This window comes from Lycium ferocissimum, chromosome 4 (assembly GCF_029784015.1).
Source record: "Lycium ferocissimum isolate CSIRO_LF1 chromosome 4, AGI_CSIRO_Lferr_CH_V1, whole genome shotgun sequence".
In the NCBI taxonomy this organism is placed as follows: domain Eukaryota; kingdom Viridiplantae; phylum Streptophyta; class Magnoliopsida; order Solanales; family Solanaceae; genus Lycium; species Lycium ferocissimum.
Window position 1 is genome coordinate 34482623 of NC_081345.1, and position 23090 is coordinate 34505712.

The 23090-nt window shown below is 32.3% G+C and overlaps 1 protein-coding gene and 1 long non-coding RNA gene across 3 annotated transcripts; one reads left to right on the forward strand and one right to left on the reverse strand.

Moving 5' to 3' along the window:
- Window positions 1-1934: 1934 nt before the first annotated feature.
- LOC132052489 (uncharacterized) lies at window positions 1935-6335 on the forward strand. Its single transcript, XR_009413994.1, has 3 exons — window positions 1935-2185; window positions 5331-5856; window positions 6092-6335. It is a non-coding gene; the product is annotated as an uncharacterized LOC132052489 (long non-coding RNA).
- A 69-nt stretch (window positions 6336-6404) lies between these two features.
- Window positions 6405-13040, reverse strand: LOC132052488 (SUMO-activating enzyme subunit 1B-1-like). Of its 2 annotated transcripts, none has more exons than XM_059444053.1 (11): window positions 12920-13040; window positions 12732-12827; window positions 10624-10675; window positions 10339-10534; window positions 9404-9483; window positions 9188-9304; window positions 8903-8953; window positions 7663-7729; window positions 6962-7065; window positions 6769-6873; window positions 6405-6685 (listed from the first exon to the last, which is right to left on the reverse strand). In XM_059444053.1, the coding sequence occupies exons 2-11, from the start codon at window positions 12818-12820 to the stop codon at window positions 6575-6577; spliced, it is 972 nt and encodes a 323-aa protein (XP_059300036.1). In that variant the 5' UTR covers window positions 12821-12827; window positions 12920-13040; the 3' UTR covers window positions 6405-6574. The 2 variants fall into 2 exon arrangements, with proteins under 2 accessions (XP_059300036.1, XP_059300037.1); XM_059444054.1 differs by having other exon boundaries at window positions 12923-12961.
- Between the last annotated feature and the right edge of the window lie 10050 nt (window positions 13041-23090).

Sequence of the window (23090 nt, forward strand, 5' to 3'; positions counted from 1 at the left end):
ACTCCTACACACTTCTCAATCTGCTTAATAGAATGTTATTTTATTTAATTAATAATTCTTTTAATTTTCTTAATGTTTTAGTTTTTGTCTGATAATAGTCTATTTTTCTCTTCTATTTCTCTGATTCGGTGAGTGTATTTTCATTTATACTATTTCTGTTTTTTGGTAATTCATTGATTTGTTGTTTTTGACCAATAATTTATTATTTAATTGACATAATTATCTTCTTTTTTCATTTTCTTTTTGGGACCTGCAAATGGAGCTTTGTTTTGCAATCTCCAATGGGTATGATTTTCCTTGAAATTAAAGCAGATTTATTAAGTTATTATATAATTGCTATCATTGATATCAATTGTCCTATATTTTGTTTGAAACAGTTATATACTTCTCATTTCCTCTATTTTGGAATGTATAAATATCATGAAATCTTTGAATTTTTCATGTATTTTACCGAAGCGTGTAAGTATATTTATTGGATAGTTGCTTAGGTAAGAACAATATCAATAATAGTAAGTGCATACGTTATTTCAAGATAATTTACATATTTTTAAGAGAATGGTGTATATTTTTTCTTTTCTTAAACATGTTTTTTTTTTCGTTTTTAAAGAAAATTTGATAGTAAAAATTAAGTAGTTATCTTATCACTTCATCTAAGCTCTATTTCTAATATATATATATATATATATATATATATATATATATATATATATATATATATATATATATATATATATCCTTACATCGATATAAATGGTAGTATATTAAAATGTGTGCAACAAAAAGAGAACAAAATCGCAAAATTTAACGGGCATAAAACTGCAAGTTGAACGGATAGTGAGGTTTCCAAAAGTAATTGACAGGTTTTTCAACGGCGGTCATAGTCTGATAGTCATTACTAAGAGTAAAATTATATTTACATTATGTTATTGATCTTTTTCCCTTTTCATTTTGTTAATGGCAAGTCATATATTACGACATTTTATGTTTTGAAATTTTATTTTCGTTATCTTGATATCAAATCAATTCTCTCGGAAGTGGGGTCTTAGGCTAACGATTCATATTCGAATGCATTTTATAACCGCGCGAATCGTGGACTTTTTCGCTAGTATTATTATGTACGTAATATAATTACAAAAGTTGAAACTTGACTACCAAAACTGCTATAGATCATTAAGCTGGTCACCTATCCGGATCTTCCTAAAAATGTAATTTATCTTTTTTAGAGGTCTCGTTCGTCATTTGACTATTATTAGGTTGTAGAGAACAGAACCAGTGGCCTCCTCCATAAATGCAGTTCAACTAGACCAGTTGGTTAACACTACATTTGCGACTATAATTGTAATACTATTATATTATTTCAACCTATAATAGTAATATTTTAAGCAATTAGGGATATATTTTAAAAAATGAAAAACTTGTGAAGGAGGGTCGTAATATTGTTCTAAACTGTGTTTTATAATATGATGTTTTTATAGTGGTTTGTTATTTGTTTACTTCTTTCAATATTGATATCGTTTACAAGAAAAATATGTGTACGCTATTGATTGTAGGAAGGGGAGTTTCCACTTGATATATGCAAAATTTAATGAAAAAACGTAGTTAAGTACACCATGTAATTAAACCATAATAATGACACAACGATGATGATGGCAAGGATCATAAAGCGCACACATTTATAAAAATGAAAATTAGGTTAGCGAGTTGACAAATGATTGAAAAGAAGTCTTTAGAAAATGGAATCCGAAAGAAACATAATTGAAGTGAAAGGGAGCTTAGCTGGTTTTGTGTTATTTGGATGTTTATCATCAACCACTACCGATATATGTCGTGGAAGACCATTAGCCAAACCATTAATACTAAAATTATTATCTATAAATAAATCCACCAACTTAACTACTTTTCTTTGTTAAATATATATACTACTCCGTCTTTTTTCTCCCTACAAAACTAGGGTTTCCTCATTATATTAACATGGTCATGGCAGCCAATAGCTCCAATATTCTTGGTTTTTTTTTCTTTTAAAGAAGGGATACAATACAAGAACTTCCCTGAGATCAACCATCCTACAATTACTTTCGCCCAGGCTTAACTTCATGTCCTGGTGGAACTCGATGAGTTAATGTTGTCGCATTCTCTATTCTTGGTCTTACTTAAATGATCCACGAAGAAAATAATATGCACAAAGGTATATATATACTCCTAGCTTCAAGTGTGTGTGTGTGTGTGTTCTTACTCATGAACCTTCATTCTTTTCTTATCTTTTTCTTTTTGTAGGACTTCCTAGCTTCAAGTGTGATGTTGGGATGGTTCAATCTAATCAAAATTTCCAACATTTTGGTCATTTAATTTGATTGAGCCGTGCCAATATCATATTGGCTTCGCTTATATATAAGCTTTAATACCCCGTCTTGAAAACTCTCATTGAGTTAGAGTATGATTTCAAATGTAAGACTCATATTGGGGAAATTCACAAATAATCACTTTTCAGCCTTTGTAATCGAATTAGTCACGGTCATGGAGTTTTAAATTTCATAGATGAATTTTCAAAACACATGTAAAATTTGAAATTCCGAAACAATGACTATATTTCAAAACAGGGTAAAAAAAATGGTCAATAAACGCTATTTCTACTCATCGTATTCCAAATGTTTAAAGTCTTTCAATTTTCTCCAATCTCCACCTACTTTTATTAATGAGATATTTGAACGAATTTTTTTTTTTTTTTTGGGGGGGGGGGGGGCGTGGGGTGTCGGGGGAGGGGGTTTTTGATTTGGCCAAAGTGGTTAACTTGTTCTCCTTGGATCATATGAAGATGGTATATTTTCTTGGTCGATAGGCTTTAATGGGATTGATCATAACTGTCAATTTATAATGTGTCATATTTTTCTTGGTATATTTCGAGAACCGGTCAAAGTTTGGTGAATAAACCATTTTTCATGTTCTTTATGTGATGCATTGTCAAAAGTTTGGTGAATAAACAATTTTTCATGTTCTTTATGTATTCATATGTAGAATCGAATATTTTTATTCCAGACAGAATGTCATGATTTGGCATATGTTTTATTAGTAGGCATTTGGACATGTGATTTCATGTCATGAAATGAAATCAGCGTTTGGACATGCGATTTCATGTCATGAAATGAAATCAACGTTTGGACATGCGATTTCATCTCATGAGATGTCCAAACTCCCAAAGATCAATAATTATCTTTGCACTGGCCAATTCTGACATCGCAATGCCTATTGTGTCTGCTTGGCCTTTCATAAGTGGAGACATAATAAAGCGTCCATAAAAAAATTTGTTGCTTGGTGAATTTATCTATTTTAAATCATTGAAATCGTTGATGATTCAAAAAAAAAAAAAAAAAAAGGTAAGCTTTTGCCCCATCCTTGTAGCTAGATCAAAAAAGAACCTTTGGGTCGAGATCCACAACGATGCATCACAACTATGGATTCCAATTATTCTATTTTTTCTTTCATTGAATATGATCTGGTACTCTTATTTCTTACTCGACCATTAACTTTTTGAGATTTCTCATGGATCTATCCCAAATTTAGGGTTAACCGAAAGAAAAATAGGTTAATTACATGAGTTTCAAAAATCGAAATTTGGATGAATAATCCATTTATTTAGTTTTATCTTTTTTCCACCTTCTTTTTTCCACCTTCCCAAATCATTCAAAAAGACATGATTTGGGATTTCAAAAATTTTAAATGTAAAACTTCACCCATAAGTTTATATTTTGTAAAAAAAAGACCCATAAGTTGGTAGATATTTTTCACAATTACTCCCACCAACCATTTACCAACCTCATTAACCTCATACCATGTGGGAGGATTATATTAAAGAGTAGTTACATTACTATTCATGTTAAATTTTCCTTTTTATTGAACTAAAGTTTGTTCAATTGACGTTGTATTTTTTAGAAAGGCCTTCTAGTAGCGTATTAATTTTGTTATAACCTATGAGTTGCTCATTTGGTAAGATTGTATAAGAATTGGAAAAGTTTTGATAGTTTTCACAACTTATGGGGTTTTTATGTCTATAAGAAAAAGATGCATAAGAAAAAATACAACTTAAGAAATTCAAATTGCATGTCCAAACATGATTTCATCTCATGACTTCAAATCATGTCCAAACGGCTCCCAGAGTTAAGAGATTCTTTACTCGAGAGCCTCTTTTATATTAAGGTAAAGAATAATATTAAAGCTCTATGAAATATACTACAACAACAACACATCCAGTGAATACAGAAAGTGGAGTTGAGGAGGGTAGAGTGTAAGCAGACCTTACCTTACCTTGAAAGATAGAAGCTGTTGACGAAAGATCCTCGGCTCAAGATAAAATTGATTTTCTCGTATCTTTGAATTTTCTTGCCAAATCTATCTTAAGAAGAAGTGAACTTGTGTGTAATTAAGCTTTTCAACTTGTGTAAGTCGAGTAATTTTTTATTTTTTTTTGGGCAAGTTACATATTTGATCGGTCGGCAAGTAATTACTTTCGCTATCCAAATATATAAAAAAGATATACACATATTCAGTCTAAAAAATGTATATTTTTATGTATGTTATACATTAATATACAAAAAAAAAATATACATTTTCTTACAATTATTTTGGTGGACGGCTATTTATGTTTGATCGCAGTTTTCTAGTTGAAATGGCAAAAACAAAAGCATGCAAGTCGTTAGTTTGGTGTAATAGGTACACGACATGGTTAATTATTACATATTTTTACCTCATCAAATTAAATTACTTAACCATGACAAGTGTGTGTGTCTATATATATATATATATATATATATATATATAAAGTGATATGTTTACCCGGCGGATTTTTCCATTTCTATTTCTCCGTTGAAAAATCATCTTAAACCATTTAGTAGAGCTTCATCGTCCACTCTTAAAACTTGTATTTTATAAATTAGTAATCTCTAATTTCTTATACTCCTTTAGTTTCAATTTATGTGATCTATTGTTCTATTAGTCCGTGTAAAAAAGAATGACATCTTTCTATATTTAGAAACAATTTATCTTTGTGCAATAATTTATAGTCAAACAAAATATATGTGACTCATTTAACACTCCAAATTTTAAAAAATTCTTTGCTTTCTTACAAAATATATCCGGTCACATGGGTTCACATAAATTGAATAAAAGTGAGTATATAAATATAAACTCACGGCACCTACTCATTTAAAATCCCAAGTTAAAATTCCAATCTAGTCATTAATAGTTTTGTCGGTAGCATTTGTTACTATTGTAGAGAAACCTTACATCTGTTTTTTTAACCGTATATCTGAATATATTTTGACGACCCATGCATGCAGGTATTAGCAGGGGTGGAGCCAGCTCTTCGGGTGTGGATTCGGCCAAACCCAGTAGCTTTTGTCCGAACCATATATTTATATTAAATTTTTTGACAAATATATACAATTTATTAATTAAGAACCCAGTAACTTTAAAAAATTAAAATCCAAACCCACAAGCTTTGAATCTTGATTCCGCATCTGGGTATTAGTTCTGCCGAGTAAAATCTTTATACACCTTTGGGTTTTTAATCCCATTGGAGTATTTGTTCTAGGCCTAGATGAAAATACTAGAGAGGTAAGTATCAAATTAACTTCTTGCTAAACTCTTATTAAAGAATTAAAAGGTTCAGTACATTTCGATAAATGGTTAGTATGTATTTTGGTAAACCCGAGCAGTTTAACACATATTACATTATACAGGAGTAATAAAGACTTCTCAATAAGAGGGCAGGGGTAGGAACGTGAGAGGTTTTCAAAACTTGTCAGTTTGGAAAAGTTCATTCTGTATTTTTAAAATCCCAGACTTTTCTTCTATTCCCTAGGGGTCGTTTGGTTGCTAGTCGAAATAGTCCCGGGATTATAATCCCGGGACTAATTTATCCATATAGTCTTTTGTACCATCTAAAGATGGTATAAAATAATAATAATGAGAAAGGTATAGGTAAAGGTAAAATTTTTAAAGATAATAATTTTTATCATCACTCATTTATTCCGGATTATTTTATACCTTATACCAAGCGTAAAAAATAATTATACCTTGAACCAAACGACCACTAAAGATAATAATCATGAAGCAATCATCACTCATAAAGATAGTAATAATCAACAAAAAAGGGAAAAAGGGCGATGGTGGTTAGACAACTTCATCTTGCACCACTTGTTAATGGAGTATTTAATTAAAGTTCCAATCCACCAAAAGATCTTCCCCTTCGAAAGGGCCACAGCATTATTCATTAAGCAAAGTGTTTCAATAATTTATTTTGTTATTTTTTGGTAGCTAACAGCCTTTTCTGTATATTTTTTTCTGATATACCATCATGGTTGAATAAGAAATAAAATCAGCATATGATGTTTGACCAGAGTGTAATCAGATTAACCCTCATAAGCTGAACTAAGTCATATCAATGAGATAACACATGGTTAGTTGAGTAATTAAAATATTGGATGTATATATCCATTGGAGACAAAATACAAGTAAAGTTAGCATATTTAAACAACTTTCAGCACAAGCCATTGTCGACCTGAATAGAATCCCTAACTCCTCAGCAGTTGATATTAGATATGTCCTCTATTATTCCTTTGCCATCCATGGCATCAAAGAGGAAAAAGTTTTTAAGGGGGTCTCCTTTTCCAGATATTGCTTTTATAACCTCCTATAAGGATAAACAAAAAACAAATCAGCGAAAAAGTTGAGAGGTGCGAATAGTAATTTTGAAGAAGACAGCAGCATAATCACCTGTCCAAGGACTCCTCCTATAATGGCACACACTGGAGGAAATTCAACTCTAGCTGCTAACAACCTTTGCAGGAGAGGATCCGGGATTTGAGATTCATTTATGCACTGCAAATCAAGAGGCAAATTCAATAAATGACTTGGAGGAAATGCATTACATCAATATATTCGCGCATATTGAACTCTTGGGATGTACCTGTGCCTCACAAAGTTCCTTCCTCAACTTCAGAACATTCGGAAGGTCATCTGCAGAAGTATCTCGAGGATTCTGCTTTTCAAGCACTTCAAACCTCTCTATAACTGCAAAGAATAACCAGTCCACAAGTCAAGGACAAGACACTTAAGTAAATTTTTTGTTGCACTTTAGGCTAATGTATCAAAATGTACAATTGTGGGCTTCCTATCACTTTGTCACCATACCACTTTCAGTGAAAACCAGCACCAAGATAACTATTTAAAGTATATTTGGTGTCCAGACTACCAAAAAATGGAATATTACCGAGATCGCTACCACTCAACTATAATTTCAACAGATAAGAAGGCCACAAATATCATATGATGTGGAAGAACACAGAAATCATAATTTTAGAAAGCACTACCTCAACAACAACAACAACAACAAAAAACCCAGTGTGATTCCACAAGTGGAGTCTGGGGAAAGCACCCTGTCAAGTATCTTAGATATTCTCATTGTTGGTAATAGACATTGCAGCAAGCTATTAGAATTTGAACACCAGAAATAGTCAGTTATTTCATAATATCAGCTTGTGGATAACAAGAATGCTGGGTGGGAAGGGGGAGAGTAGGAAACAGCCTGTGACTGACTCGCACAGATAGCAAAGTGGGTTTAGAGAGCATCTTTACATCTGCATAAGAAAATACAAGAACCTGTTTTACCTCTCATGGCAAAATATAGCTTTGTCGTTCTCTTGGGTAGAGATCTCCAGGGGACTGCAATGGCTTCCTGCAGAAGTTTAGGTAAGGCAATTGCCATTTGAAATGAAAAACTTATGAAATAGTCTGCAACACAGAAATCCTATTAACTTCAGGTTAAGAAACATCACAATTTAGTAACTCAAGCCTTTTTATCAAATTTTGAATGTTAAAGGGGATAACAAGAATCTTTAGTTTATATTACATTGTTGTCTCTCTTTAAAGCATATTATGCCTTTAAAAGTCTACCTGTTCCAAGGAATTCCATACAATTTGGTCTATTACTTTTTTGGGAGTATGAGATCCTTTAGGATTTCAAATCTAGATGCAATCATCATGTCTATAATAATTATGTCTGAACTGGTGTTGCAGGACTTCATCAGTGCTGACACTGGACATGGAAACACGTCAAGGTGGATTATTTGATGTCTGGTGATGGTCGTGAAGAAAATGGAAGTGATGAGACACAAAAGGCACATTAGAAACCCTTGTTGAGGTGTTCATCAATGGAACGGGTAATGCAAATTGCAAGGATGTCGTCTCTAGGTCAAATCAATCCTTTCCTTAAACTACTATATCTAGGCTGAACGTTAGGAGGTTCTTGTTACTTTGAAATTAGAAGGTTACACTTATGGACAATCACATAGGCAGCTAATTGTTTCCACTTAAAAGCTGCCAGATACTTGTGACAAGCTTCAAAGCTACCATAAAATTGTTAGGATGTTAAGCAGATGGATTATCAACCATCAAACTTCCAATAGTGCTGAAACAAGGTACTTACAGAAAAACAAAAAGCAGTGCTGACACAAGATTGAAAGGGAAAATCAATAAAGAGAAACATCATAGACATTAGGCAATGATATACACCATCATGCAGCTGGACTGGAGCAAATAAATCTGTTTAGCAGCAAATATAGAGATCCATAAGGTTTCAGCTATGAGTATGAAACAATAACTGGCTACAATCACCTATTATTCATTAATCATACATATGCTTTCTGATAGGCAGATATAGTTGTCCATTAACTTAAGTTGGAAAAAAGATCAAAGGGATGACTTCGACATTTCTGATAATTGCTGAGACTGAAATCTTAAAAGTAAAAATAAGAATAAGAAGATAGAATATCATCGATACAGTTGACTAAAACAGCATAACAGCGAAACAGGACAAAATTTTCTTTGTTGATACTTTGATGCAGCATACCTCAAAACTTGGGTACTGTAGTTGGCATTCAATTGTTTCCTCATTCTTTTTCTGCAGAAGTCATAAAGGGATTTTAAGAGATTCTTCAGATCTAGCGATATGATAAGCAAGATATAGGCCCTCAGAAAGTACACCTATGTGTGCAAAAGACTAGATTGAACTGAACAAAAGGGTCAAAAGAAAATAACTCAAGCGGTATAATAGTTAAGTATGGAGACGCTCTATCTGAGGACTAAATCCAACTGAACCAAAGGGGACCTAAAAAGAAATGAATTTGGTTGTAACCTTGGAGTAGCTGTAATTCTGCAAGTCAACAAATATCTCACCGCAGGAATCACGACACTCTACAGTATAAAATGCGACACGTCTTGGCAACTCGCGACACTTCGCATTAACTGATTTCTGCATAAGGAACATTACCAAAAGGAAAATCATAAAACTGATATTTTCATCCAAAAAACCCTCTTATTTATTTTCAACAAGCAAGAAGAATGTCCATACTTTCGTCAGAAGGGAGCAACAACTGATGACAACAGCATCAAACTTCTGAAAGAATTCAACATCGAAGTTCGCCAGGTCACCTAAAAATACAGCATATTGTCATAGGAACTGGAATCTTAAATGCTTTGATGCAGTAACTCATCACATTGGATAGATAAAGGGTGCTTAACATGCCCCTGACTCTGCATATCATGAAAACCAAATAGGAAATATAGCTCAGAACTCGAGTCCGAAGTGAAATGTTAGGAACCTTCTTAATGCACCTTTTAACATGATTTGAGAGTGTATAAATAGTACAGCATGGGGTAGGGACGCAATTGATTTATTGGCGCATCCCGGTAAAGCAGCAATAAGAAGCCAGCAGAACACTACTTAGGGTGCATCGATAATTGAAACTTGGACTACTAATGGTGCCAACGGATACCAACAGAGGCTCTATATCCAAGACTTCCATTATAATTATTTCATGGATCTATTTAGACAAAAGCATCTAAGCCACATATAGAGTAGACGCCCACTTCAAATCACAGTTTGGCAGACTGGCATTAACTGCTATAATCTAATGTATATTCTGAGGATGCTTTCACCTGGAATACAATTTGAAAAATACTAGATATGAAAAAAACTGAAAGTAACACTAATTGCAATACAAAAAACTTAGGTAAACAAAAAACCATCTTCGATATCTGTATCTTTCTCTCAACAAGTCTATCCCGAAGTACTAATTGACTGCGTCACTAGCACAGTCACATGGTATTTCAACATGCATTCAACTTTAGATCATATGCCCATTGTGGCAAATTAAGCTAGCTTAGGAAGTCATTACCAGATCAAAAGAACAATAAAAAGCGCAAATGCACTGGTGTTTGATGAGTTAGAGCAACTATGCAGGTTTAATAGTTTATAAATAAAATATAGCACAAAAAGATCCCAACCTTTTTCAACAGAAACAGAAACCATGGGGTTGAAATCTTTCAGTGATTCACAACAAAGCTCAGCAAGTGATTTCCCACGGGTCATATTTTCATCAGAAGGAACTAAGAAATTAGCAGACAGTAGCTCTTCTGTTACAAGTCGATCATCATTTAGCGTCAAACTACCTACTCCGGCTAAGACAATGTTCTTGCAGAACTGGGAAAGCAAAAGGACAAAAAAGAAGTTAATATAATCTGAAGATCCTCAATTTGAATTTACTCAAAAAAGTGATTAACTGGTTGCACCTCAATAATAGTCCCATTCAGTCCACTGACAAATATATTGGATTTGCTCAACCTGTCACAAATAATAAAATAGTAGAATCTTTTATAAAAATGAAAGAACTAGATGCTCTACCAGATATCTATCTAAAATATTGTATATGCCATTCTCTTGAAGATAGAGAATACTGTTTTTTAAATTAAAAATAAGTCATGGGATGAGCACACATTCCATTTGCCCTTCATGTGAACACAGGGGCATCGGTGTGCCTCTTCCTTCAGAACAAGTTATACTGGGCTAAAATCTACACACGTTACATGTGCTTAAGTACAAGTATCAGATTCAGGTAGGCATAGGAGTTCATTCAAATTTCAGTAGGCATTTGTAGTGTATTTTGGAGGATCCAAGTACCATTGCAAAAGTCACGAACTTGAGAAGGGTAGGCCGAGAACGGAGGAGTCCATGTAACACAGAAATTTACACCTTTGCTCGTCACCTTATTTTGAAGAGATATACACTAAACCAGTCAATCAATCAATGATTACGCGATCGCACACTAGTTGCGGTAGGCTATCCCAATCAACATACAAATCTTTAGTTGGTATCACCTCTATGGATTCTTTACTTCCATTCTGCTATGGTTTAGCTAAGTTTGCATCGAGTATGAATGGTCTGGGTGTCCATTCTTAAACGATATGAAAAACAGAAGATATTTGCGCAATGAAAGAGTAACCAGCTACAATAGAACAAAAGCTAATAAACTCCATCTTCCTTAACATACATAAAACACTGACTTTAGGAAAAAGGAAGCATTCAGATTTGATGAAAATATTCAGCAGTCTGCAGAAAATCACCATCACTTGGACTCAAAGTATACAGCTTACGTGCTAAAAAGCCAACAAGAGTTGTTGTAAATGAAAGCATCAATCTCTATTGAATCTCATGGATGGGACGACTGAGAGTTTCGCCTTTTGAAGCGCTAGTCGCATAGAAGGATTGATCCATACCAAGTCAAAAAGACTTTGATGACTCAAGAAAGGAGAGTGATGGTACATAGAGATGCCAAATAGATAGGTAAAGCAGGGTGGGACATGTGATGCCTTGCCCTGCATCAATTTTAATCAAAAACCTATAGTCAAATGGTAAAACCCAATGTGTTTACGGTTTTAGAAATCTTTATAGAGTATTGACTACTCTCCTTAGCTTTGTGGAACAACTAGAACACGAGAAAATAGAAACACTATAGTCTCATCTCCTAAATTGTCAATTTCTCATGATCCACCTATTTATGGATTTACGCAATTACACTCCACCAAGAAATTAACAAAATCACAAAACTGAGAAACACTAGCTGACTAAAGTCAAGTCATAACCCTATTATCCTAATCTGAGAGTGGGTCACTTGCTAATCGTTTCCAATGCCGAGCCGACGATCACTATACATTTTTCAAAAATCAATTTCTCTCCTACCCCAAATTGCTCTGCTGAAGTATTCTCCTGTCTCGCCCCATTAAGGCTTTACCTTGCTCTACCCCGCCCACCATGTCCTTGCTCCATTGCCATTCCTAAGGGGAAGAGGGACGACCCACAGCCTGATCATCATAAACAATCTTCAAATTACCTTATTTTGTATTGGTTATCTTTTTATCCTCATTCTCTTCTTTTTTTGGGTCAAGTAATAAACATTTTATAAACAACCACATATCAGGCGTATACCAAAAAGTAGAAAACCTTACAAAATCATCCTCGTTCTCATTCACTTATCGGTAAAAGTGTCTCTAGACAGCTACAAGGACCATGTTTTCTGACATATGGTTTAGGTAATTTTGAAGAGTACACACTGACAGTGTAAAGAATGTCCACATTATCTCATAATATAAGAGATTACTTGCCACATTTTTCATGTTACCAATCTACACTTACTTACCATACACGATTATCTACCTGGGATAAACTTCTAAACAACCTAATAGTGCTTAAATCCACAGTCTAGCTACATTCACTGTATGACCACAATAAGTGCACAAATACCAAGAACATTTACTTTCCTATTATAACCAGTGATAAGTGAAAAATTACAGTATATATACAAGGTCAAAATATATATTTCAGGTATATGTATGTATAGTACCTTCGCTGAGCATCAACACCCCAAACCCTAATTTGACGATCATATATCGCAGTTTCTTGCTCTGTCAATTCCTCATTTTCCTTTCCCATTTGGAACCTAAAATTTCAGCAAAAACAAACTATAAGTGAAATGTAGAAATTAATATTCACAAATTAAAATGACAGAATTAAGTTAGCAGTATTTATTGCTACTATTTCACTGTAGTTATGGCTCAATTCTCAGTTCAGCTTGGTCAGACTTTTACGCAACTGGTTAAAACAGTTTAAATAGACTGAAATCGAACTAAACAAGCAAAAGCTTCCCTTTTAAAAAAAAATATATATATATTAAGGCTCTGTTTGGAAACCACCTGGTAATTGGAATTGGTCTAATTACTGGGATAGTAATTACACAGTATAGTAATTATGATGACTAGTTTATTTATCATAACGTAATTACAAACTTATAATGTAATTACAAACATGCTGTTGATTGCACAAATATAATTACACAATTAGATTAAATTTTAAATAAAGTAATTATCACAACTTAAAAGTTCATATGATAAATATATGCCTATAAATGATACTTATCTTTATAAGTATAAATGATATTAGATTTGGTATTTAAGATACATATTTTTTCTTGAAAATGCATTAATTAGTAATCATATATTTATAACTAGTATTGTAAAATAATTGATATATATGTTACAAATTAATAATATTTTAATATTTTCCAAAAAAGTTTAACATATGTCAAATTTCAACATAATATAAAATAAGTTCCAATATAACTTAAGTAAATATAATTCAAAGAAAAGGAAAACATAATAAGTTTTTAACCTCATTCAAAGAATAATGAAATTTAAAAGAGGGCGCATAAATACCAAAAACCAAAAAACCGAACCAAACTGAACCGAAACTTCAACAAACCGAATCGAACCGAACTAGTTTGGTTCGGTGTTTGGTGTCTATCGTCAAAAACCGAAACCGAAAATAGCCGAAGGAACAAGTTTGATAAAACCGAACCAAAAAACCAAACGAAAGACCAAATTTAATACATTACCCAAAAATTAAAATAATAACCATAGCTCAATCAAAGCCCATTAAGTTTAAAGCAACAAAAAATCCAATTGTAATAAGTCCTCTTTTGCATTTGTATCCCTAATTTTCCACTTCAATTGAAAAAATCAAATATCTTTAACAGTAAAGAAATGAAAATCTCGCACCCCTTTCGGATGTATACTTTACGATTAATGTATGTCCTTTATGTGTTTTCTTAACTATTCTTACCGTATGTATATAACACCTAGTAATCCTATGTCATGATTATAGTTTTCTGCTCTTGTGTATCCTCGGTTTGTTTGATTTTGATTTCAATTTATCAGTTTTATGTTTTATTGCTTTTGAGAATATGAATTAGTGTCAATGGAATCGCTTCTAATATTATATTAAAAAAACCGAATTGAAAAAACCGAAACCGAACTTTAAAAAACCGAAACCGAAAGAACCGAACCGAACTAATTTGGTTCGGTGTTTGGTGTCCACTTTCAAAGAACCGAACCCGAAATAGCCAAACCAAAGTTTGATAAAACCGAACACCCACCCCTAAATTCTAGAGCCTGTTTGGATGGGCTTAAAAAGCCCAACTTATTTTTTTTGGCTTATAAGCTGTTTTCAGCTTATAAGCTGCTTTGGTTAAGCTAAGTCAAACTGGCCCAATTAATTTTTTGGGCTTATTTTAAGCACAAAATGACTTTAAGCTGGCCAGTCAAACACTCAAAAAAGCTAAAAACACCTAATTTAGTGACATCACTCATTATATGCCAAGTTTGTTAATGACTCATTATTTTTAATATTAGGAGGTGTAGTTTCAAAATTAAAATAATAAAGCGGTTACGCTAAATGAAGAAAATAAAACAAATAATAAATTAAAAAATACGACCATTACAGAATCACAAGAAGTAAAGTTAGAGAAATAAAAGATAAATAATCTGAAAAGAAAAATATATTTTAAAATTAAAAAGTAAAAAAATATATAAAGAAAATAAATAAAAACGAAAGCAATTGAAAAGTAACCTTGTAATTACACAAAGGTAATTCCCTCCAATTACACTCAATTCCATGCTGACCAAGTAATTACTTGGCCAGACAAACATGTTAAACTATGTAATTACATCCAAATCCAATTCCCAGGTGGCTTTCCAAACAGGCTCTAAATGGTTGTTTGGTCAAAACTTTTATCAATTGCTTTTTTGTGAATTACTACATTTTAAAATAATTCAAAAGAAGTATTTTGATATAATAGTTGCTTGAGTATGCTTTTATGAGTGTTAGAAGAATATTTTATGTTTAGATAATCTTTTCGAAAAAGCATTTTTCGTGTCAGATTACGGAAAAGAACATATAAAGATTCATTCAACAATTTATTTTGGGAATAATTTCAGAGACCTCCCTCCAGGTTTGCCTTTATCACACTGACCTCCCTTGTGGTTTGAGATATTACGCTCACCTCCCTTATTTTCATTTTTCTGTAACCAAAGTTGATTTAAATGGAGAGATTGTATAATACGGCAATAATGCCCTTTTTTGGTATTACTCATTAAGTATTAGGTTTTATAACACAATTCTTTATACGTTACAAAATAAAATTTCTTGCACTTCTCGAATACATAAAAAGAATAGGGATAAAACTCCTTTTCTCACATTTGAACTTTAAGCAGTAAAAATGATTTTCTTTATAGAAAGAAAACACGTAAAAAAAGTAACACATCACAATTAAGAACATTGTGTACAAATATTTGCATTTACCTAGAGCGTATTTTTACCTTTACAAATGTGATATATTGAACTTTTTTTCACCTAAGGACATTCCTTTCAACTTATTGGATTATATTAAGTAATGATAATGGTCCAAGAATATAATCTTATACTACAGTGTTAATATGTAATGAGAGATATCGCAATTTCATATAAATTTTAATGAGAGAAAATAATGAAAAGCAAAGGAAATTTACGGAAAGCATGTCAAACTTGATGATTAATCCATGTTTTTAGTACAACATACAAGAGAAAAGTTGAACGAACCATTACTGAAAATAACAAATTAATTATCAGACCTAGAAAACTACAATTATTGTTGAAAGTCCGTTGTTTCTGTAAATATTTTCAAATCTGTAAAGCCTATATGTTCAAATAAATAGCTTCAGAGGTAGTTCATATTTGTGTTCTTAATTTCTAAGATTTTACTTCAACAAAAAAGTCAGTGTAATAAACCTATAATAATTTGATTTAATTTTAAATCCAAATATGTGAAAGAGGATTTCAATCACACATGTTTTATATTTTGAAGCGATAATTACATACAATTTGCACAAGAAGAGTTTTTAATGAGAAGATTGTGGCATAACACCACCTTATAAATAAGCCCAAAAGGGCATAATTGGAATATTATACAACCTTTTCATTTTAACCAACTTTCGTTACAAAAAAATGGAAATAAGGGAGGTGAGCGTTCTTAGTGAGCGTAATATCTCAAACCACAAGGGCAGTGTGATAAAGACAAACAAATAATAAATTAAAAAATACGAAGGGTTGTCTCTGAAATTATCCCTTTATTTTATTGAATAAATAAATGATATTTCAATTTATGAAATACTTTCATATTAATGGAAAAAAATAATTAATTACAACAAGATAATGATATTGGATATAATATACTTACCTATTTTTTAATTGTCATTTAAGTATATCAAAATTAACCCAATGATATATATCAAAATTAACCCAATGATATAAATGAGGAGAGGTCCAAAGTTCTCAGTCTTGAACCAAATCAAAATCTCGACATAGTTGATTCATCTATAAAATATTGTTTGAAAAAGTTCACGTTTACCTCTCTACTTTGACTATATTTTAAAGTTATCCTCAATTATATGAGTGTTGTGTTTTAAGTAGTGTAGAAAGAGAAATATACATAACAAAATCAAACAAAAAATTCGTTTAATCACTTGATGTTTAATAATTACTTCCAGTCAATTAAGCATTTAAGCTAAACAAGCTCCAAGTCCTTCTCATATAGTGAAAGATAAAAATGGAAATTAAAAAAAATGAAAAAAGTAAGACTAATCGTAATTTCAGAGTTAATTCCTTGTATGGTCACTCAAGTTTAGGAAATTTCCTATAAAAGTCACTTTTGTTTCATTCAGGACAATAAAATTATTCAAGTATCACTATTTTCCTCAAAAAGTACCTAAACACATCAAACAAGCTCCTTCTCTTTCCTAGTTGGCATGTCATGTCACTAAAGCCCAATTGTTTTAATTTTACTACTAGACATATTTAACTCATCAAACTCATTTAATCAAGTTCATATTTTATATCCAATCAAATATGACTCGGTTAAAAAGCGGCAAAGGAACAAACTATCATGCAATCTAAATGAATTAGAATTAAAAGATAAATTTTTTAAATATGTAGATAAGTTTTAAAAATAAAATAAAAAAAATTGAATTTGAGTTACTTTAGAGCTTTAGTTTAATAAATTGGTAGATATTAACACGAAAAGTTGGAATATCTATATCATAACATGAAATAAATTATATTTTATATAAGACTAATAGTATAATATTTCAAAATAAAAAATAAGAGCAATAATATAATTTCATAAAATAAAGTATTATAGTAGTGAAAATTCTATACTTTTTGCATGAGAAATAAAAAGATCTCAATGGTATGGAGATGGAAATGCCAAAAATATCAAACAACTACATATATAAGAACAAATAACTAAAAATAAAGAGGAAAAATTTACACTAACTTTATTTTTTAAAATATACGATTTAATTAAAAAAAGTTAAATTTATCCCGATACAAATGTAATCTTTGTATTATATGTGTAGTTCTATTTTAAGATGGAAAAAATAAGTTGTTTAATCTGGAAAAAATATGATATTTGAAAAAACTTGAATTTGAATGGAAAGATTAAATCACTTGAATTTTAATTTAAATTGAAAGATAATATATTTGAATCGAGATTAAAAAAAAAAAAAAAAAAAAAAAGTGGCGTAATAGAAAGTATGGTTTGATTCTTTTGCCCCTAACTATGTCATATTTATGTTACACTTCGGAAAATTTTCGTGTCGTCATATGATAGATAGACTAATGCAGGGTGACACGAATACGATGTTTCTATAAGTAAGAAAGGTTATTTAACGATCCTAGCTAAGATTTCAAAGATGTTGGAAGTGAGAGGAGAAAGTTCCTTAAGGAGGGCAAGGTATATGTGGTGTTTTGGAAAAGTTCCATAAAAAACCGAGCTAATGTTGACTTAATGATGTCTTAAAGAAGAGTTGTAACTCTCCTTGGATTGGTAATGAAGTGTTAAACAAGTGTCAAGAAGGTTTCATAAGGATTGGAAATCGAACGAACGACGGAAACCATTTCAGGGAAGTGGAGTTATACGACCACTTATACGGTCCGTATAACTTTATACGGTCCGTATAACCCCCAGCAGAAAGATAATTTCCCTGATGGTGAACCACGGCCACTTATACGGACCGTACAATGTTATACAGACCGTATAAGTGTCCGTATAACACCCGACGGGCTGAGTTATTCTCAAGTGTATAAATGTGATCCTACTTCATTATTTTCATTTTAACACTTCTCCACTTCTCTCCAAATTTCTAGAACCTTCCCTACATTTCATATACAAGAATCCAAAGGAGATCCAAGGCTCATATCATTAATCTAAGGGAATCAAGTATAAAGAAGCTCTTAGGGGTTGCTAGAGTCAAGAAGACTTTATGATTGAAGCTAGGGTTTTTCTTCAAGTGAAGTATTTCCATCCAAGGGTTATTCCTACTCAATCAAAGGTAAGTTTTATGATCATTTCATGTTATTTGAACCATGGAGAGGTTGATAGACTTGGGTAGAGGAAGAAAGTAGAAAATGAAGTCTAAATGTAGCTTTTATGATGTTTATGAGTAGTAATCTATATGTAGTCATGATTCTTAGTATAAAATGGATATAATCTTGTGATGGAAGGTAATAATGGTGATGAAGAAGCATTATATGAAAATGTGCTAAAATGGGTATGAAGTCGCTAGTATGAGCTGAACATGGTGGTGAATATTGGAGGCTCAGTGTAATGTGATTACTTGAATTGGATATTATGAGCGTATTATGGATGTTATTGTGGTTGTTGGCAGTCGTTTTGTGATATGGTGGAAGTTGACGAAATAGGGGAAGTGCTGCCCAATTTTCATTAGACTATGAATTATTATAGTTTGAATTTAATAGTATCATTAAGGTTTAACCATGGTATAAATCCTTCTAAATGTAGATTATTCAAGCTTCAACGGTGAACGTTAGATAGTTGAGAAGACAAAGAGGTACGTAAGGCTAACCCTTCTTTCAATAAGGCATGGTTCCTTGGCTATATATATATATATATATATATATATGTTATACCCCAATTCAACCGAAGTCAAAATGATTTACAACATTTCGGTAATTCCGGGATTAATTAAAGTTAAGGAGTAGCCACCTAATTTTTATGGTGAATTAGGACACCTAAAGTTATATAAAGTACATGTCTAAAGTTCACTCCGTTTTAAGGTCTACTAAACTTAAAGATTCTAGGTAAGGGTTCAATTAATCTAAAGGGAAGGTGTTAAGCATCCTCTAAGATCCATTAAAAATGGTTAACCGACCGGACTTAAGTTGAGAAAAATTGAGGCTGATTGTTGTATACAAATGTGGAAGCATTTTAAAAATACAAATATCATATGAAAAATAGTGAACTAAATAAAGTTTGGGGAAAACGTTTGTGTATTTCGAAAGTTGTGATTAGCTTAACATGAAAGACTTATGAAAAGACTATCAGTTCAATATAAACTATGCAAAGGTTGTTTTAACAAATACATGTTTCAAATATTGGAAAGGAGCTAAAGTGAAAAAGTTATCCATAAAAACTAGTTTGCTTTTTTTTCTTTTTCTTTTTTAATTCTCAAAACAAGCTAACGTTTAGTGTGTAAAATTTGTGATACTTTGAAAGCATATCTTTTTCTTTCTAACTAAAAAAGGTGCCAAACTCACAAGAGGAACAATTAAACTCCACTTGATTTAAGACCTAAATTGCTAATTAAGATATCCTAATATGGATAAAATGGGACTTGGTTAAAATAAAGCAGTTAAGCATTTTATAATAACCACACAACTAGGTAGAATGTTAGTCACACAAAACATGTAAACAAGCAGCATCAACAAATAAATAAATTAGCCATAATAGGCTCCCGACAGAAAGATTTGATTATTTTGTGGTTCTCTTTAAGCGATGTAAAGCTGGAAATGATCGAGAATGTACGGGCTCCATGAGGTAGCGGCGTCGTTGAGTCTCAAAATGAAACTCTTCGGCTCCGGTGTTCATGCAAAAGAAAAGAAAGAAATGACGAAGTTACAGAGAAATCTTACTGTCAAAAAGGTAATAAAGAACCAAGCAGTAAACCATAACATGATTCTCATATAAGGATATATATGAAGACCTTAGCATATATTTTGCATACTCAAACAGATTCCCGATACCAAATATGACCAACTATAACAGATATGAAAGAAGAACTATTTTTTTTTAAAGAGAAATAGGTACTTCTATACGAAAACAACAAGGAACATACTGAAATCACATTTTGAGAAAAAAAAAAGACAAGCATCAAGTCTCAACTACGTCATCATCCTAGATTTCAAGAAGCTTAAAGACACAATTTCTACTATTTTGGGGCAAGGCTAGAAGGACACAACTTCTGCTAGTGTTAGATACAAGAATATGCTTTCCTTTAATCATCTTTGAAAGATGAGCCTTTTTAAATGAAACCTTCTGATAAGATTTTTGATAATTAAAAAAAATCCTAATAACATAATTTCTAAAATAAGTAAAGAACTTTTTTAACTAACAAATCAGAACATGCACACAAATAAATAAATTATTATGCAGCTATACAATTTGAGAGGAACCTAATTCGTACTTTCTTGTGACACATGATACTTGTATGACCCAAACATGATTCATACTATGTATAAAGTTTTAAACATGCTCTGAAACGAAACCCTTATTATTCAAAGAAATCCTAATACATATTTCCTACGTAAGCAGCTATGACTGAACAAAGATTAAAAATTTCATAGTAGAAACATGATACTAAGTGAACGAGAAAACATATTCAATAACTATTTCATGATATCCAATGGCAGGATCGAAATAAAAGTTAAAGGGAAATACAAACATCGCTTAGAATGGATAAAAATTAATGGAGAACAGTAAGCACCTGTTTCGGGTGCAGTGAACGGGACGTCGGGGCCTCTTCAGATCTACTCTCTCGTTATGAACTGATCCGAACGAATGAAAAGTTTAAAAGGTCCCAAGGTTTAGAGTAGTAGTCAAAAAATAAAGTGTTGTGTATGATAAGATTTGAAGAATGTTCCAAAGAAAAAAATTCCTTCGGCTGAGTGCTTGAGACAATATTTATAGGTGAAGTTGAAACTCTAGGGTTTCGTTTTGGGCGGGATTTCAAAGTGAATAGCCGTTTGAATTTTGAAAAAAGTTGTTTGTGGATTCTTCAAACTAGAGAAAAAGTAGCTTGTCCTCTTGCACTGACTCAATTGTCGAAGATAGGAGAGAGAGAAGTTTGTGAACGTTGAGATAAAGAGAGAGGAAAAACTTGTATGAAAATGGCATGGCAAAATCTGCCATGGCTGAGAAAGAGCTTGGAACTTTGCTCAAAGAGGGAAGGAAGAAGTGTGCGGCTGTTTTTTGAGATTAGGTTTAGGAAAATTAAAATGTGTATGCATTGGTTGAAATGAGGTAAAGATGAATAGGCCTCACCGGTGGGCTCGAAAATTAGCCGATCCTACGAATTTTAAGCTAAAGTATGGTCTGTTGATTGGTCCTGTAATGGCTAAGATATTAAGGCCTATTTTAGGAGTTAAACTCCCTTTCCCTTGCATTTCTTTGAGCTTCTTATTATCAATAACTTGGAAAATATATATTAAATAATCATGCAATTAGTAGTAATTAGTAATAAACTATAATTTAATGTTATAAATTTACTAATAATAGAGAAACCATAAATATATAGGTAATGTAATAATAAAGTAGAATATTATCTAGGTTAATTTTATGATTAATATGTAATAAATAAGTACAATGTACGAGGTATTAATAAAGTAACAATACTTAACAATAATAATATAGTAGTAGCAAAAGTAAGGGTGAAAATAAGATATTTAGTTGGTTAGTAATTAGAAGCTCGAGAAAATGAATTGGAATAAAGGAGGGACAAAAATGGGTGTCAACAATATATATATATATATATATATATATATATATATATATATATCCTTTTATGAGTACCATAATGTCCTCCAAATGATTCTATCTCCAAAGCTACTAAAGCTCATATACTTTCATGATTCCATTGCATCCTTTATACGATAGTTGATCCTCCAAGGATAGACGTAACACAAACGATAATGGTAATGATGTTGATGATACTTATGGACCCTTATGTATACGTGTCTAAGTATGTATGACTATTACGTGACACCAAGCTTATATAGCCGGGTATGATACCTATCGCGCGCACACCACTGCAGTTGGGTACGGATACCACTGAGCCTTGGTAGGGCCAGGTATGTATGATCACCGAGCCTTGTCATGGTAAGTATGCGAAACACCGAACCTTCATGGTCGGGTACGGTATGGATACGAATATGAATACGAACACGAATGTATATGTATGTATGTACATGAGCACGCTTTAGAAATGGGAGGTCCCTATGAAAGACAAGTAAGTGAGTAATGATGATAATGGCTTTACTATCTCCCGATTTTTCCATCTTATGTTGTCGTTGTCTCTTATGCTCCTATTATGATGTTGATTATGCTTTACATACTCGACAATATTCGTACCGACATCCTTTTGTTTGTGGACGTGCCCGCGGTGGCCGGGGAGACAAAGCTTGATCCATAACTTTCTTATTCGGGGATTGCTTGAGAGGAGCTCATTTCATCCGAGGAGCTACGACTTTTTGGTATTATTCTTTTGTGTACATACATGGGCACGGCGGGGTCCCCGTCCCGCCTATATGATGTTACCTACTCTTCTTAGAGGCTCGTAGACGATTGTATATGGTTAGACGTCTTGAAGCTTTGTCGGCTTATATTTTGTATATCATTTTGATGGCCTCGTCGGCTTATGTATATTGATGTGGGCATAGTTGTCAATGATGGTATAAATGTGTTGTTGCCCAATGGGTTTAGCGTTATTGATGTATAGCATTGAATAAGCTATGTGGTCCACCTAGATGTGAATATGAA

Coding starts and splice junctions, on each gene's coding strand:
- LOC132052488 (XM_059444053.1), bottom strand. CDS start 12,820: ATGGGAAAGGAAAATGAGGAATTGACAGAGCAAGAAACTGCGATATAT. Junction 9,484..10,338: donor TTCTGTTTCTGTTGAAAAAG/GTTGGGATCTTT, acceptor CTGTATTTTTAG/GTGACCTGGCGAACTTCGAT. Junction 7,066..7,662: donor GCTATATTTTGCCATGAGAG/GTAAAACAGGTT, acceptor TATTCTTTGCAG/TTATAGAGAGGTTTGAAGTG.